General features: G+C 43.8%; 1 protein-coding gene across 1 annotated transcript in view; it reads left to right on the top strand.

Moving 5' to 3' along the window:
* The first annotated feature begins 535 nt into the window (after positions 1–535).
* Positions 536–18544, top strand: part of LOC134351957 (putative sodium-coupled neutral amino acid transporter 10) — a 97241-nt gene continuing 79232 nt past the window's right edge. The window contains exon 1 of the mRNA XM_063058924.1: positions 536–630. Coding sequence (XP_062914994.1) covers positions 580–630 — 51 coding nt within the window. The 5' untranslated portion in view covers positions 536–579. The remainder of the gene's footprint in view (positions 631–18544) is intronic.

Below are 18544 nucleotides of genomic sequence, written 5' to 3'. Positions count from 1 at the left end.
GGTCCCACTCCTGTTGAAAATTGCTGTCTGGGGAGCAGCTGCTCTGAACTGAATTATACAGGGGCCAGTGATAGCAGATGAATTCAAGGAGAGACTTGACAAAGGTTTATAATTTTTCTACATATTTTTTGATTACACTGGACTGCTCTGCTCCCCCTCTTCTTGGCTAACAAGGTCAAATACAATCTTGCTGTAGGCCAGTGTTCACCGCACAAACACTCTGTAGTCAGTAATCGCAGAATGACGTCAGGCTCTTGCAACCTCCCTGACACCAGGACCACAACACAGACGCTTTATCTGTGGTAAATATTTGAAGTAATCTGCCTCTTTGTTTAGTAGAGGTGTACACAGCTCTCTGTACAAGCCGACCCAGGGCTGAATTAGGGTGGCGTTTAGCAGTGGAGACTAAATATCAAAGTACCGGATGGGGCTAGTTGATCAGGAAGTGTTTCCACTTTTGTCAACAAGAGGCACGAGATACCTCTCCTGATTCTAATGAATTTGAGTGCTACCCAAAGAGACTCCAGAAGTTGTCTGCTCCCTCCCCTACAGCGATAGAAAGGATGCCACGTGAACATAATGATTGTCATGACCTTGATGTTGCTCAACCAGTTCACACAGGTTCATGAGGTAATCTTTACATTTTTGGTCTTTGTTAATCAAAAGGGAAGGTGTGGGCCCAGAAAGAAACAACTTATTTATGTTCCTGTTCCTGGACAATAGTTCTCTTTGTTGCTACACTGCTTACTTCAGAATCCATCTCCCTGCATAAACGGGGATGTTTTCTTAGCACTAGATACCTTGGGGCAATGTTACTGGCGTGGTCATGCAATCACTGACACTTACATGTTGAGGGAGGAATATTGACACTTGAGCCTGACCTTTGCAATGAGCCATCAACTGGTATCCATGGGGTACATGACGACTACAGCCACTCTCTAATCAGAAGCAGAGATATGTGGCAACTGAAAACCAGAGAAACAAGACTGTCTTGGTATTCTAAAAGGTCACACTTACTTTTGATCACACAAGAGGCACTAACTTTTAACCATCCTTATAACATGGTCCTGACTATGTTGGGATGATGCAGCAACACAGAAGGATCACTGTCTGTTTATCAGCCACTTTCCATACAAAGCCCCAATTACACAGAAAGTGCCCTTTGCCTCAAGGGCCGTATGACTTCATATTACAGGGTCAACTGAAGAGCCTCTGTTGCCTGCTCTTCCACCAAGTGTCATTATTTGGACAAAGGGAGTGGAGAACATCCTACAACCCTCGAGCCAAGTAGGTTTCTCCAACTATAAGGCCAATGTGGCGCTGGCTTTTCCTGATCCTTTCTTTAGCTGTTGCTGGAGGGATGGGGTGTTTGCTAACTCCTGAGTTCTTGCAGCCTTGAATGAGTAATCTCAACAAACAAGAAACTTCTGTACTGTTGGATAAAATAATCAGTGCATCATGTTCTTGTAGAAGTGCTCAAAGGGCTCAGCAGAGGTTGTTTGATGAGTGGACTTTGAATTTGCAGAATGCTTCAAACTTGGCGAAAACATACAAAATGTTGCTGAGTCTTATGTACACCACCCACTTTGTTATTAAATGACGTCCAACTCTATATTACTCCTATCTAAATATACTTCCAAGAAGCTTTGAGCAGATAAAAAGAATGGTGCTGAGCCACACAACATAACAAAGAGCCTTTGATAAACTACCACATGTGGGATAAATGTTGACCAGCACACCAGAGTAATGTCTCTGCGATCAATCTTCAGCTTGTGGTATTAGATCCTTCATTTACGCCCGAAAGGGAAAATGTGGCTTTGGTCAAAACCTTGAGCCGAAAGCCAGCATTTGCAACCAATGGGAGTGTCAGTCTAGATAAACTATTCAATAGGTCAGAGTGGGGCTGGCAGCCAGCGTCCTTGATGCAGACGAAGCCAATAAAATGAACGGGCTGTGTGTCAGTAACTGCCAAGAGGCTGGTGACAGTTGAGTGCAGATACTTCATTAGAACTGTGTGGATCTGAACGGATTGGCAAATTTTATGGGCCAATGTCAGGAGTTGGAAATAGGATAAAATTGCAACCATAGAAATTGACAAGAAGAAAGATGGCTATCAGTTCAAAGTTCAAAATAGATTTATTATCAAAGTACATGTACAGTACTACTCTTGAGGGTTGGTTCATCCTTCCTCATGGTCAGACTGTGTGTGGTGGCAAGCAGCAGGATTTTAGACTGCATCGCAAAAAGAGGCAAGGCCAACTTCCAGATACATGCTGGAGATGTCCAAATCTCTGGCACACCGTGTACTGTGGCTGTTTCCAAGGGAATATAGTCATTGTGTTACAGATGGGAAGAGGAAGCTTTGAGGATGTGACCAAGCAGACACCAGGAGGTGCTTTAATGTTCTTTAATGACTCAATATCAAAGGAACTATTTACATGTCATTTCTGGGGGCGGGGGGGGGGGGGAATGAAAAACTATGCTATACAGACATCAGGCATTGTTCTCTGCCCCTGAATTGCTCCCTGGGGTCTCTGAGCAGAACTCTCATAAAGCCAACACCACAAAGCATTTCAGTCTACAGGCCAAACCATTTGACATGTACAGGAATACAGGAATAATGATTACATTAATTAAAACCACATTTACCCTTATTTTACACTGCTTAAATAGTGTTCCATAAATAAAACGAAGCAAGGCCAACTTCCAGACACCTGCCGGAGATGTCCAAGTCCCTGGCACGGCTGCTTACTGTAGCTGTTTCCAAGGGAATATAGCCATTGTATTACAGATGGGAAGAGGAAGCCATGAAGGCTGATTCCTATCTAGTGAAATGATCCATGGGGAATTCTGATATAAATCTGTATAGTGTCACAGAATCATTCAACGTGGATAAAATCCCTTTTGCCCATTGAATCTGCCCTAACTACCAAGCGCCCATTCCTCTTACAAGGAATGTCTTAGAATACACAGGATACCTAAAGGGACACTAGCGGTGGACAGATATACAGTAGGTCGACGGTTTGAATGGCAAGCTTGGATAGCCATCAGTGGACATTTGTTCTCTCTACAGTGAGATTTAAATACACTGAAATAGTGGTCACAGAGAAGACGTGAGATCTACTTAGTGAGGACAACAATGACTCAAAGGGCAGCGCTCTCCTGTCCAGGTGAGAAGGTTCAGTTCCCACTCCAGACCAGAACGCACTATCAAGGCTCGTTCTCCCATGTGCTTGGGAGTCCTGCTCTGTTTGGTGCTGTCAGTTAAGGAGATGATAAACTGAAGTCCACTTACTCTTTGGTGGAAAAGAAATCCCACTGAACTATTTGAAGAAAAAGAGTTCTTCACATTATTCTAGCGAACATTTATCTCTTAAGTACTATCGCTAAAACAGATAATCTGATAGTTCTGAATGTGAAAACTTGCCATGGAGCAAATTGGCAGCCATTGTTCTTGCATTACAGCAATGACTGAAAAAGAACTGCTTAACCGGTTTGAACACCCTGAGATAGGAAAGGTTTTATAAGTGAAATTTCTTCACTGGTTTTTCATTTTAATTGATGCTGCATTGGGGAATTTGCAAGATCATTTTCTAAAGGGAGGAAATCATAATTGGCCAGAATCCCATCAGGACATATCATGGGACCATTGAGGAGGAGATTTCCTCTTGAACACAGGGTCAGTTTGAGGCTGACTAATGCCTCAAACAGACCCATATACAAATCTATGATTTCTTGTGTTATGGATGCCTCAAGGCCCATCCTTAAGTGATTGACTAAAATAATCCTTAAGGGCAAAAAAGAGGGGAGTTGAATGATGGACCAAGGGGAATAAATATTTTAAACTAGTTTGTGTTGCATATGCATATGAGATAAATCAGTTAGTCCATGCTGTTGGGGCCAATAGCATATGACTGGAACAGAAGCAAAAAATTTTGGGAATACTCAGAAGTCCAGGCAGCAACCAGACTTAATATCTTAGGAATGGACTAAAATGTGAAACCTCTTTTTAGACACCGCTTGACATGCTATTCTGTGCTTTTCTTTCACATCCCCAGCATATGTAGAACTTTGGCTCAGCAGATATCTAGCAGCTTGCTGTGGGTTTTAAGAGCATAAATACCAGTTTCCTCATTGTATTTCCTATTGTATACGTGAGGTGGGGACAGACAGACTTAGTGCACCATCTGCTGGTTAGAGGCAGTAGCACAGCCAGGAGTGGAGGCCAAATTGAGAGAAAGCTGGTGTTCATCTGCCAGTCTAACAAAAATTCATTTCCTTGCATTCTTCACTTAAGTGGATCAACTTTTGATTTTGTATAATATTAACAAATATTGCTATTTCTCATAAATCCTATTAACCGAGGAAAGAAAGATGAGGCTCCTAAGGTGCTGGCAGGATTTGATAATTTTTCTTTGGAGAAGTGACAGTTCTTTTACATTCTGAACAACAACAAAAAAAATTTCCAACAGGGCTTCAGCATGAAAGGCTCATCAAGAAAGAAGTGACTCCCTTCACAAACTTTGTCTGACCACATCCTGAAAGCTGGCAATTAAATCTGAACATTTTTGTTTGCGTCCTAAATTTTAGTAACAAGGTTCTAACTTTGATTCCTTCATGCATATTTGCCAGGAACCAGCAAACCACTATGGTTTATTTGTGATTATTATGTGACTGGCTGTAAAAATAAAGTGTCCGTGATTTATGACATCTGTACTCTCAGTGAATCCAGCCAAACAGAGCCCAGAGAGCAGTGACGTTGGGCATGCACACCCTGCTATATTGGGTTGGCATGAGGAGTTGAATATAAACACTTCATCCTTTCTCATTTTCCATTCTCAAGCTTCCGGCAACTCCAGGCAAATTCTAAGTCTCGTTGGAACAGCTGTTCAGTGTGCACTGAGCTCACATAACCAATCTCAATATTCTGAAATTAGTTCCACATCAACTCAAACACTAGCCTGTTGGAACATTAACGACAGATAACAAATAGAAAACATTCAGGCATGCCAAATATGGCTTCAGCTTAAAATATAGCCAACATGAGATATTAACTACCTCCACAGGTACTGCCTGACCACATTTTGAGATTAAAGAATTAAGTCAGGTTTTATGTATTCTGATAGGATTTTAAAATAAGTTCTGAAGACCCTATTGAAAATTAATGTGCATGGGTACTAAACTGAATATGTGTATACCCTGCTTTAAGGGTGTAAGGTGTGTTCTGCAGGTGTAAGGGGTTGAGAGGGGTCCGGGATCATATATGATGGAATGGTGGAACAGACTTGATGGGCTGAATGGACTAATTCTGCTCCTATTTCTTATGGTCTTATGGACCATAAATAACGAGGATAGATGACACAAAGCTAGGACTTTAAATAGGAATGAAGATTGGATTTAACAATCCCAACATCCAATTGATGTGGCTCTTGACAGGAAGAGTCTGAACTCCTTCAATCTGTATATGAATTGCACCTTATTTGTTGACTTCCTTTGAGGCGATTGAAAACAAACTGTTTGTATGACACACTGGAATAAGTTATCCCTGTCCGCTTAAGAGAGTACCAGGAAATGTTACACGTTTTTGTAGACTATTTTGGGGTAAGGAAAGCAGATTGTGTTGCAGGGTGTTGTTTCATGAGTGAAGTCACTGGAGAAAATTACTGGTAGATATAAAGTAGCTTCTTTATTCGATAAATCAAGGTGCAATAGGCATCACACGGAGATGCTTTCGGTTGAAAGGTCTGCTGACCCAAAGTGGGGCTTGATATTTTATGTGCCACACATCAAAGGACAACTCCATATTTACAATGTGTGGACAATGCTTTCTTTGAAACTACATACAACTTTCACACCTCCTGATTCACATCCACACCACAGACATCCAAATGAATTTTAATCAGCGTTGTCTGGTCAGGGATTCACTGCTTTTAGGAACCCATTCATCAGAGCTGCACTCCAAATTACATCCACAATCCATATTCAGATGTGAAGACTGGGAGCCAAAGGCAATTGCTAAGTCACTCTAACTTAGGGATCAAGGTGGTAAAGTTTTACCATCAGACGTCACCCATGTCTTGTTATTTCTCACTGCCACCAACACTGTAAGTCTACCTTCCTGACCTCAAAAAGAGGAGTCTCTCGAAGTTGGAGCTTGGCATTTTACTTAAAAACTTCTGGTCTCAGCCAATTTAAGAGCTGGAGATACTCTAGTGTACGGATATGGTAGGATTGAGAGAAAAGGTCACCCTGGACCTTGGGGCTTTCTGGAGAAAGTCCCAAGCCACTTAAACAGCTCATTCCTCTTGCAAAGATGTGCCTCCAGTGAGCATTACTGAGTTGGTGGGTGGGAATGGATTTCTTGACTAGAAAATGCTACGATGAGGACAAACTGCACTGTCCTATCAGTTATAAGATCTGTGGGGGTTGGTGGGGGAGGAAGTAAAGGAAGGGGTTGGTAGAGGGAGACACAGGAAGCCAGGGGGTTAACAAAAGCATGGGGCAAATGCCTAGGAAAGAGGAGAGCAAAGGGACCATTCCGAAGGAGCACTCCCAAATAAGAACTAAAAAATTATTCCAATTTGAGCTCTTTTAAGGACTGACTTCCTCTGGGGATCTCGGCACTTGTTTTTGCATGCACAGATGTGGGTTGAAAATCCCATGAGGTCCTAAAAGATCTTGACTGCTGTATACTTATGAGGCATTTGCCAGCAGATGGCAAAGATTTTCAACAGGCTACCTAGAGTGAAGTGTTAACCTGACAATGGGTGTAAAGGTAATATCATTTCTTGAGGCAAACCCTATTTTATCCTCCCACTCGACCCCCACCCCCTAACCCTTGTATCCTGGCTCTATTGAGCATAGGAAAAAATGCAAAGTGGCCATTAAAATCTGGTCTTGGGAGCTCACAAGTACATTTAGAAAACAGGTTGCTATATGCCAAGTCTGCAGGTGCTGGAAATCCAGCGTTTCAAAATTAAAGGTTGGTATATGTGTCTAAACTTACGTACAAACGCGACTTTGAGGATATCATACTTATACTGGATCTCAATAATCTGATCGCGGAACCAGATTCTGTTTTCATTTTGTTTAACACAGCAGCTTTTGTTTCAGAATTTGAATGGTGTGTGTCTGTAAAAAGAACAGGGGCTTCTGCAAGTTGAGCTTTAAGTATATGAGAAAGCTATAAAGCTGAAGCCATTGCAGTCAGTAGTTTTGACAACTACTACCAGTGGCAGTCATTAAGTTCAGCTACTGCAGCTGGATTGTTTTTTTTACGCACTCAGTCTGTGGTATCAGATCTTTCTGTTTAAATGAGTATTGTCATCAAGTTACAGAATCACTCAGTAAGTTTTGTTTTGCAGATGGGGTGCAGCTGAATAATTGGTCAGTCATTTTAATTTCTGTGATGGGCTTCATGAGTACAGGCCTTGTCCTCACACTGAATCCCTTCACCTCCTCTTCAACTGTCTATGCCCCAACGTCAGAAATTTCTTCTCATAACCTTTCCATCCCCTGTTCTGCTCCAATATTGCATTTCAGTAGTATTTCACTAGCTATAACTGTTTCTCTTTATACTTGGGAAATGAAAAGCTCAAATTACAGCAAGATTTTCTTTTCTTAACACTCCTCTAAGATGTTACCCTCTGACTAAGCTTGCTGCACCAATGCCTTGTTCTCTGACTGACCAGTCATTCGTTACTTTGTCTGATTACACCCCTGTGAAGCTCAGTGCCATTCTAATCACATTCAAGGTGCAAAGCAAAATGTAAGCTTTTATTAGGAAAGATTTAAGAGGCTTGCCAAACTTGGAGACGCTGACTGTCAGCACCTTACAGATCTCAGTCAGAATTCTGGCTGTCTCTCTGGCAGGAACCACAGGAGTTGTGGGGAAGTGACAGCGGCTGCTAGAAATGCTCACTAAAGATTCAAATGTATATATTGTGTGTACATTGAAACATACAGTGAAATGTGCCGTTTGTATTAAAACTAACCAAATAACTTAAGCATGTGCTGGAGGCAGCCTGCCAATGTCACCACACATTCCAACGCCAACAAAGCATGCCTACAAGGCTTAGCAGAATAACACAGAACAAAACAAGCAACTCTTCACTCTTTATCCAGAAACTTTGCTGATCTCCCTCCAAAATAATGATAGGACAACTGAAGCATATCAGGGCCAAAGTATCAATTCACAGAAATGGACATGCCAACAAAAAGACTAAGGAGCTGGTGGTAGACCTGAAGAGAGCTAAGGTACCGGTGACCCCTGTTTCCATCCAGGAGGTCAGTGTGGACATGGTGGAGGATTACAAATACCTGGGGATATGAATTGACAATAAACTGGACTGATCGAAGAACACTGAGGCTGTCTACAAGAAGGGTCAGAGCCATCTCTATTTCCGGAGGAGACTGAGGTCCTTTAACATCTGCTGGACGATGCTGAGGATGTTCTATGAGTCTGTGGTGGCCAGTGCTATCATGTTTGCTGTTGTGTGCTGGGGCAGCAGGCTGAGGGTAGCAGACACCAACAGAATCAACAAACTCATTCGTAAGGCCAGTGATGTTGTGGGGATGGAACTGGACTCTCTGACGGTGCTGTCTGAAAAGAGGATGCTGTCTAAGTTGCATGCCATCTTGGACAATGTTTCCCATCCACTACATAACGTACTGGGTGGGCACAGGAGTACATTCAGCCAGAGACTCATTCCACCGAGATGCAACACAGAGCATCATAGGAGGTCATTCCTGCCTGTGGCCATCAAACTTTACAACTCCTCCCCTGGAGGGTCAGACATCTTGAGCCAATAGGCTGGTCCTGGACTTATCTCCTGCATAATTTACATATTACTATTTAACTATTTATGGTTTTAGTACTATTTATTATTTATGGAGCAACTGTAACGAAAACCAATTTCCCCCGGGATCAATAAAGTATGACTATGACTACTATCATGGAAGGAGGTCTTTAGTCCTATTGGGTTATCCACTGTATCCACTGTCATTCATACTCGCGTGTCTTCCACTGGTCCAAGTATTTACTTAATGTTCCTGTAAATAGGTCTCTTCTTTACCCACAGTCTGCCCAAAATCATTGCAACTTCCCACAAAATGATGAATGAAATTCTTTAGCACCTCTGTCATTGAAAATTCAAATTGATCTTTTCTGTAGATGACTTCGCAAGCAGGAAACTACAAAAAAAAAAGAATATTTGACTCCTGAGGAAAAAATGAGAAACTTCAACAGCAGAATGGGGGGAAAGAGAAGGAGGGAAAAACATCGTATCTCTGAAGATGGATCATGCTAAAAATAAATCACCCGGGCACTTGACCCGAAACGACAATGTCTGCTCCAAACCTGGGGAGGTCTCAATGAATCCTGAGACCTCCGGCATTGCTTATCACACCTTGAACCAGAGTTAGGGATACCCTCACAAATACATAACTTCTGAAGAAGACCATGTTTAAGACGCCAGTGAGCATTGCTACAATCTGTGTACAAGGAAAATATTTTGAACAGCATTTATTTGGAAAGGATGCATTAAGTCAACTAATACTGATCTTGATATCTCCTCTAATATCAAGATGAAGCCACACTCAGGTTGGAGGAACAACACCTTGTAACACCTTATAACACCTGGGTAGCCTCCAACCTGATGGCATGAACACTGACTTCTCTAACTTCCGTTAGTGCCCCTCCTCCACTTCTTACCCCATCCCTCATTTATTATTATTTATTTTTTCCCTTTCTTTCTATCTCTCTCTTTTCTCCCTCTGTCCCTCTCACTGTGACTCCTTGCCTGTTTTCCATCTTCCTCTGGGTTCCCCTCCCCCTTTCTTTCTCCCTAGGCCTCCCATCCCATGATCCTCTCCCTTCTCCAGCCTTGTATCCCTTTTGCCAATCAACTTTCCAGCTCTTAGCTTCATCCCTCCCTCTTCTGTCTTCTCCTATCGTTTCAGATCTCCCCCCCCCCGTCACTATCAAATCTCTTACTATCTCTTCTTTCAGTTAGTCCTGACGAAGGGTCTTGGCCCGAAACGTCGACTGTACCTCTTCCTATAGATGCTGCCTGATCTGCTGCGTTCCACCGGCATTTTGTGTGTGTTTCTTGAGACCTTTTATTTATTTTTTAATAAGAGATACAGAACAGACTCAGGCTCTTCCAGCCGAACGAGCCCACACAGCCCAGTTATGCTTAAGTCACAATTAACCTACTAACCTGTTCACCTTTGGAAGGTGCGAGGAAACCTGAGCACCAGGAGGAAGCCCTCATGGTCGTAGGCAGGACATATAGAACATAGAACATAGAATAGCACAGCATGGTACAGGCCCTTCGGCCCACAATGTTGTGCTGACCCTCAAATGTAAATTCCATCCAGGCACCAGCAGGAACTGAACCTATGTTGCTGGCAGAGTCGTCCAGAGGACATGGCCATAGTCATCATGAGGAAAAGTTGGAGATGGATCGGGCACATGATGAGGAGAGAGGCCAACCCCATCAACAAGGCAGATTCTGGAAGGGTGGAGGAAACGCGGGAGACCAAAGACAACTTGGCGCCATAGCGCAGAGGCAGAAATGAGGACCCTGAACCACACCTGGGGCACAATAGAGAGGATGGCCAAAGACAGAGAGATTGAGGACCTTCATTGCTACCCCAAATGCCGGCAGCGTAATGGGCAGTAAGTAAGTACTGGCGCTGTAAATCGTTGTACTAAACCCGACGATACTGTGCCACCATTCTTCAGTGAGTATGGTAGGAGTATTGTTTGGATGAACTGTGGATTAGATTTATGAACTGGTAAACGCATATGTTCTTGCTCCCCCCAGGCTATTATTTTATATAGAATGTCATACTATTTACAGTACAGACATTTGACTTAGCTACTCTATGCTGAAGCACCACGAAAGCTTCCTCCCAACCTTTTTCACTCTCATCCATAATATCCCTATCTTCTCTCCCTCATGTATCTCCCTCGCTTTCCTTTAAAACCATCCATGCTATTTGCTTCCACTTCACCTAGTCAGAGTGAGCTTCACAATCTAACCAGGCTCAGGGGGAAAGAGGTTTCTCCCGATTCCCCTAGTGGATTTATTTATGGTAGCTCTGTAGAACTAGAACTTTAGAGGTTTGGAACTAAGATCTACAATTCAGGGAGAAGACCAGAAATTTCATTGCACCCTGACCCATCACCGGAATTATACCTCTCTGAGTTTCTTCTTGAGGTACTGCTGGCATGATTTTAGTCATTATAGATTTAGATAGATAGATAGATAGATAGATAGTTAGATATCTTATTGATCCTAAAAGAAATTACAGCGTCACAGTAGCATTACAGGTACCCAGATATACACATATTAGAAGAGAAGTAAGAAAGAATTAAAAATAAGTTACTTCAAACAGTCTAACGGGAAGGGGTCATCACTTTCCCGGCTATAGGTTGACTCATTATACAGCATAATGGCTGAGGGTAAGAATGACCTCATATAGCGTTCTTTGGAGCAGCACAGTTGTCTTAGTCTATTACTAAAAGTGCTCCTCTGTTCAGTCAGGGTGGTATGCAGAGAGTGAGAAACATTGTCTAGAATTGCCAGGATTTTCCATAGGGCCCTTTGTTCTACCACAGCCTCCAGTGTGTCCAGTTTGACTATAACAGAGCCAGCCTTTCTAATCAGTTTATTGAGCCTGTTGGCATCACTCGTGTTGATGCCATTGCCCCAGCACATCACTGCATGAAGATTGTACTGGCGACAACAGGCTGGTAGAACATGTAAATAAGAGGCCTGCATACTCCAAAGGACCTCAGTCTCCTCAGGAAGTAGAGGCAACTCTGGCCCTTCTTGTACACAGCCTTTATGTTGGTGCTCCCCTCAAGTCTGTCATCCAGGTGCACCCCCAGGTACTTGTAAGTCCTCACCACATCTATGTCCTCACCATCAATAGTAACAGAGAGCAGTGCAGGCTTAGTCTTCCTGAAGTCCATCACCATCTCCTTTGTCTTACTGATGCTGAGCTGCAGATGGTTCAGCCTGCACCATTTGACAAAGTCTTCCACTAAGGCCCTGTATTCATCCTCCCGCCCTCCCTTTATATACAAAACTATTGCAGAGTCATCAGGGAATTTCAGCAGACGATATGACTCAGTGTTGTATCTAAAGTCCGAGGTTATCAAGGTAAACGGGACTTTTGCATACACGTTTCCATTCTAATTTATTCCACTGAACATGCGACAGTCTAGTCTTAAATATCAAATTCCAACATTAGCATTAAACCTGCTGACCAAGTTTCACAATTGGCAAACTGACTTCCTCTGCCCTTCCCCCTCCTCTCTTTTTCCATTCCTTGCTCTGGCTCCCTTTCCCTTTTTCTTTCCTTCACCTGCACTTTACCTCTCTCTGCTGCCTTTCCTCCTTTCCTTTTCTTCCATAGTTCACTGTCCTCCTCTGTCAGATTCCTTCCTCTTCAGCCCTTTATTTCTTCCACCTGTCACCTCCCAGCTTCTTATTTTATACCCCCTCACCCAGTTTCACCTATCATCTGCCAGCCTCGGACTCCTTCTCCTCCCCCCCAACCTTCTTATTCTGGCTTTTCCCCCTTCCCTTTCCAGTTCCGATGAAGAGTCTCAACCCAAAATGTTGATCGCTTATTCCTCTCCGTAGATGCTGCCCGACTTGCTGAGTTCCTCCAGTATTTTTGTGTGCATTGCTCAGGATTTCCAGCATCTCCAGCATTGTAGTTATAAACAGGTTGGATGCCTGCTTCTCTGAGTACCTCCCTCACTATCCCTTCAGGTGATAATTCTTTAACTTTACATCAAATATCATTTTCTACACCTTAACTGATATTGTCTCCTTTGGAGATTTTACTTCCATGGTCACCCATTAATCACAAAATTTGCTTAGATCTTGTTCCAAGATCTTCAAGGATGTCTGCCCTCTTCCAATTTAACCAAAAGAACTGATGTCATCGTATTTCAAACCCTTCTCTCTCCTTACCTAGACTTTACTGTTGTCTTTCAATACTTCTGACACTTTGCTTCATTGTAAATAATCTCTGTTTCCCAGCCCCAATAACCTCATTGTCAGCATCACCCAAACTTCTGTCTTTTATGAGGACAGGACAGTGTGAGGATCACCTTTACCTTCCTGGAATGACTTACACTCAGCCAGCATCAACAAAGTGCTACCACCATCATACCTTTCCCTCACCCCCCCTTTCAGATTTCCACAGGGGCTTTTCGCCCCCTGGCAAGTAGATGCAGTATTCAATCGCTTCAACACTCCCTCGTCTTCTTCCAGCACCATTGTACCCCTTCCCACACAGGAGAAACGTTACCTACCTTCACTTACTCCCTTCCACAAGAAGCAGAAAGAAACCTGCACTTCTTTCACGTTAGTAGATTGTATTCAGTCTTCTCAATGCGTCTCATCTACACTGCAGAGACTAAATGCCGACTGAATGACCACTTCTCACACTATTTCTGTTCAGTTCAGAAAACATAACCCTGAACTTCTGGCCTGCTGCTATTTTGAGCAAGTACAGGGAAATGGACCGACGCCTTGTCCTTGCACTGTTATATTGGATTCTGTTCACAGGTAAGTTGAAGAATACTTAACTTTTTGATTGGACACCTACTTACTTCTGGACTCGTGAATGAATTCAACAATTTCAGTTCCTATCCTCTGATGCTTTTTTGGAAATAATTATTAATAATGGCTGTGCTGTTATTGGATGAACCTCCACTATTACCACTTTTATTTTTCTTATCCCATAACCATTCTATTCTGCAGTCTACAATTTCCTTTATTAAATCACTACTCCATTGTACATTTCTGCAGATGTTTCTTTCTTTCTTCTCTGCCCCACTTTATATTCTTCTGTACTTGTCTCAAGCTTGTTGCTACTTTTGAGAGTTCGGATGAGAGATTACTAACCTCCTGTGTTAACTCGGTTTCCTTCTCCACGGATGCTGCAAGACCTGCTGAGTATTTCCAATGTTCTAGTTGTATTTCATTGTTATGACCCTTATTTTCATTTTGCCCACAAACAGAAAATCTTTTTTTATACTTTCTTGAGTTACAGGTAGGCAGGGAACTGCTGGCTAAATAAACAATAGCCTAGGGTAACTTTCAGAGGAATGGTATACATACATTTTTATATGGTTAAAGTTTTCTTCTTGCATTGGATAGCCAGAAACAGGGACAGCTGTTGTGAGATCTAACAGCTATTTTGACAGTCGCTCATCAGGAGGTGTCTAACACTCCAGACACTTCAGCCTTGCGTGGAACCACATTGAAACCAGACTGGTTCTACTTGGATTTCCATAAAACGGTGACATGCCATAGTTACCAAGCAGTCTCTCATTGAAATGTGAGAATAACAGGAAGAGGAGTTGATAGAATTTCAATGAAATATTACAAGAAACACAATAATTTATGACTAGTGAATGAAGCATCATTTAAGCTGGTGAGGATATTCCCTGTACACCCTACATTTTGGTATCCTTTCCCTTGCTAATCATAAAGACCCAGCAGGCTCATTTTCTACCAAAAGTAATTTAGGGCTCACAGTTCTTACTTAATCCTGAAACTCCAGTTAGAAACTTGTAAAGATTTTGCTGCCTTGCCTAATGTTCACTTTTGAAGTAGCTGAGGCTGTCATTGTCTCAAGCTTCTCTCACTGATTCAGAGGCAGCTCTGATTCCACTCTCTTCAATATTCATCATAATTTATAATAACTTCATAATTTATAATCTTTGGCAGTTCATCCCCATCTACCTGCTGTAATCCCTAGACAAATACTGATCTTGCTTTTAAAGTACTTTGTTTTAATTTACCTTCATCGCCTGACCTTGAATCAAACTTTCCTAGGGTGCAAGAAGCCAATAGCTACATCCAAGGCCTCATTGAGTGAGTGGGTCACCTGCTTCCAATTTATAACTCAGTAAGTTGTCAGGACATTGTTTATTTATAAAGATCTGTTGTGCTTGGCAAGTATAGGGAATTTCCAATGACACTAGCTAGTTCAGACATTGGGCTTCTGCTGGCGAAATTACAACATATTCGTTGTTCATTCACTTGCTTGGCAGACTCTATATTGAAAAATTTGCAGCAATATTCATTAGGGGTTTATAGAGTGTCCAGTGAGGGGTAGCACCTCCAGTTTAGGGGCTGTTCACACACATTTGGTCCCCACCAGACACTCAGCTAGCACCAGCGACTCCAAGACCTGCGACAGTGGCCATATTCCCAAACACTGCTTTAACAGGTGGGCTAAAACATAGAACATAGAAGAGTACAGCACATTACAGGCTCTTCGGCCCACAATGTTGTGCCGACCCTCAAACCCAGCCTCCCATATAAGTCCCCACCTTAAATTCCTCCATATACCTGTCTAGTAGTCTCTCAAACTTCACTAGTGTATCTGCCTCCACCACTGACTCAGGCAGTGCATTCCACGCACCAACCACTCTCTGAGTAAAAAACCTTCCTCTAATATCCCCCTTGAACTTCCCACCCCTTACCTTAAAGCCATGTCCTCTTGTATGGAGCAGTGGTGCCGTGGGGAAGAGGCGCTGGCTGTCCACTCTATCTATTCCTCTTATTATCTATCATGTCTCCTCTCATCCGCCTTCTCTCCAAAGAGTAAAGCCCTAGCTCCCTTAATCTCTGATCATAATGCATACTCTCTAAACCAGGCAGCATCCTGGTAAATCTCCTCTGTACCTTTTCCAATGCTTCCACATCCTTCCTATAGTGAGGTGACCAGAACTGGACACAGTACTCCAAGTGTGGCCTAACCAGAATTTTATAGAGCTGTATCATTACATCGCGACTCTTAAACGCTATCCCTTGACTTATGAAAGTTAACACCCCATAAGCTTTCTTAACTACCCTATCCACCTGTGAGGCAACTTTCAGGGGTCTGTGGACATGCACCCTGAGATCCCTCTGCTCCTCCACACTACCAAGTATCCTGCCATTTACTTTGTACTCTGCCTTGGAGTTTGTCCTTCCAAAGTGTACCACCTCACACTTCTCCGGGTTGAACTCCATCTGCCACTTCTCAGCCCACTTCTGCATCCTATCAATGTCTCTCTGCAATCTTTGACAATCCTCTACACTATCTACAACACCACCAACCTTTGTGTCGTCTGCAAACTTGCCAACCCACCACAACTACATGTAAAGGTAGTTGGTAGACATTATATTTTGGTGACATAGGGACATACCTGTCCTAGTATGGGAAGTCAACTCCAGCAGACAGGATGAATATAACCAACAGCAAGACCCAACATCCAGGATGCTGCAATGGGGGGGGGCATTGGGAGCAAGGGTGGACCCAAATGCAAGACACATCTTGTGAGGTTACTTAGATTTAGTTTATTGTTCGATACCAGGAGAGCAAGGCAGGAGCAGGAATAGCGAACTGGACAGGGACTCAGGACTACGACTAGGCTGGGACCAAGGGTCTGGGCTTGGACTCGGAATCGGATCCTAAACTAGAGGAGACATGAAAAGGCTACGGTATGGACCCAGTACCTGTGTCTTGCCTCGGGCTCGGACCCCAGAACCAGGCGTGGACATGACATGGGCTAGGGAGAGGAGGAACTTGGTAAAACAGAGCCATGGTCTCGGGAGAGCAGGAACATGGAACCATGCACACATACACAGAACACAGAGTCAGGACCCCTCCTTGGGTACAGGACATAGGGCCGAGACTCACACACAGAACAGCGAGCCGGGACCCCTCCTTGGGTACAGGACATAGGGCCAGGACTCATGACCCCCCGTGGGGCAACGGCAAGACGGCCTGACTTACCCCATGGAGGCGAGGACAAGACAAGACCAACACGAAAGAACACCAGACAGTACCTATCTAGCTCCGGCAATAGAACTAGACCGAAGTGCAGGCGAGGGCTGCAGATGAGGGCTAGAAGCGAGAGGGGCAGAGAAGGGATGCAGACAGGTGGGGTAGGACAGGAATCACAGACTGCCAGGGCCAGGACTTGACTTGGAACTTGGATGCCGCCAGGGCCAGGACTTGACTAGGAACTTGGATGCTGCCAGGGCCAGGACTTGACTCAGAAATTGGATACCACCAGGGCCGGGACTTGATACGAAACTTGGATGCCGCCAGGGTTGGGACTTGACTCAGTAGTTGGATGCCGCCAGGGCCAGGACTTGAATTAGTACTTGAATGCCCCTGGAGCCAGGACTTGACTTGGAGCCTCCGGGTAGTGGCGAGCTCTCGACTCGGCCCGGGAACAGTAGACAGCGGTTCTTGATTCCCTCCGGTGGGTTACCTGATGGACCCACCTCGGTAAGGAAACTTTGCAGGCTCGCTTTGGCGAGGTAACTTGACAGGGTTGCTCCGGTGAGGAAAGGCGAATTACCGGCACTCGCTTTGGGCGGGGACTAGGCTTGCTCCGGCCAGATGCCGTTGGCACACCGTACCTTGGTGACTTCGCAAACGCTCCTGCGCCGAACGGCTGAAAAACGGAGACTATAAACTACTGGTTCAGTCAAGAGTAAATTGCCTCCAATCACCAAAGCCGAGGGACATGGGAAAACAGGGAACCAAAGGGAAACAGGGAGTCAACGGTCCAGATCGTAACATAAACAAAGTAAATTTAAAGGGACCCCGATCCGGACCATGACACAGGAAGGCCATTCTGCAATGCTTCACAGATAGCGAAGGCATGACAAGGTACAGAAGAAGTTATGATCATCTACTGAAAGTGAGGACTTCTGCTGTGATGACTATTTGTACCACTGGAAGTGGACTTTCTTCCTACAAAGACATTACTTCCTACAAAGCGAAACCCAATAACATGAATGGCAGTGATGCTTCACTACCAGATGAACTCAATGCCTTTCATTCACGCTTTGAAAGGGAGAACACAGCTACAGCTGTGAAGATCCCCACCCTGTGATCTCTGTCTCAAAGGTCGATGTTAGACTGTCTTTAAAGAGAGTGAACTCTCGCAAGGTGGAAGGTCCAGATGGAGTACCTGGTAAGGCACTGAAAACCTGTGCCAACCAACTAGCAAGAGTATTCAAGGACAGTTTCAACCTCTCACTGCTACGGGTGGAAGTTCCCACTTGCTTCAAAAAGCCAACTATTATACCAGTGCCAAAGAAGATTAATGTGAGCTGCTCTAATGACTATCGCCTGGTAGCACTCACATCTACGGTGATGAAATGCTTTGAGAGATTGGTCATGACTAGACTGAACTCCTGCCTAAGTAAGGACCTGGACCCATTACAATTTGCCTATCGCCACAATAGCTCAATGGCAGACGCAATCTCAATGGCTCTCCACACAGCTTTAGACCACCTGGACAACACAAACACCTATGTCAGGATGCTGTTCATCGACTATAGCTCAGCATTTAATACCATTGTTCCCACAATCCTGATTGAGAAGTTGCAGAACCTGGGCCTCTGTACCTCACTCTGCAATTGGATCCTCAACTTCCTAATCAGAAGATCACTGTCTGTGCGAATTGGTGATAACATATCCTCCTCGCTGACAATCAACA

Source organism: Mobula hypostoma, chromosome 9 (genome assembly GCF_963921235.1).
Source record: "Mobula hypostoma chromosome 9, sMobHyp1.1, whole genome shotgun sequence".
Taxonomy (NCBI): domain Eukaryota; kingdom Metazoa; phylum Chordata; class Chondrichthyes; order Myliobatiformes; family Myliobatidae; genus Mobula; species Mobula hypostoma.
Note: the sequence above shows the minus strand (reverse complement) of the source record. Positions and strands in the feature narration are given on the sequence as shown.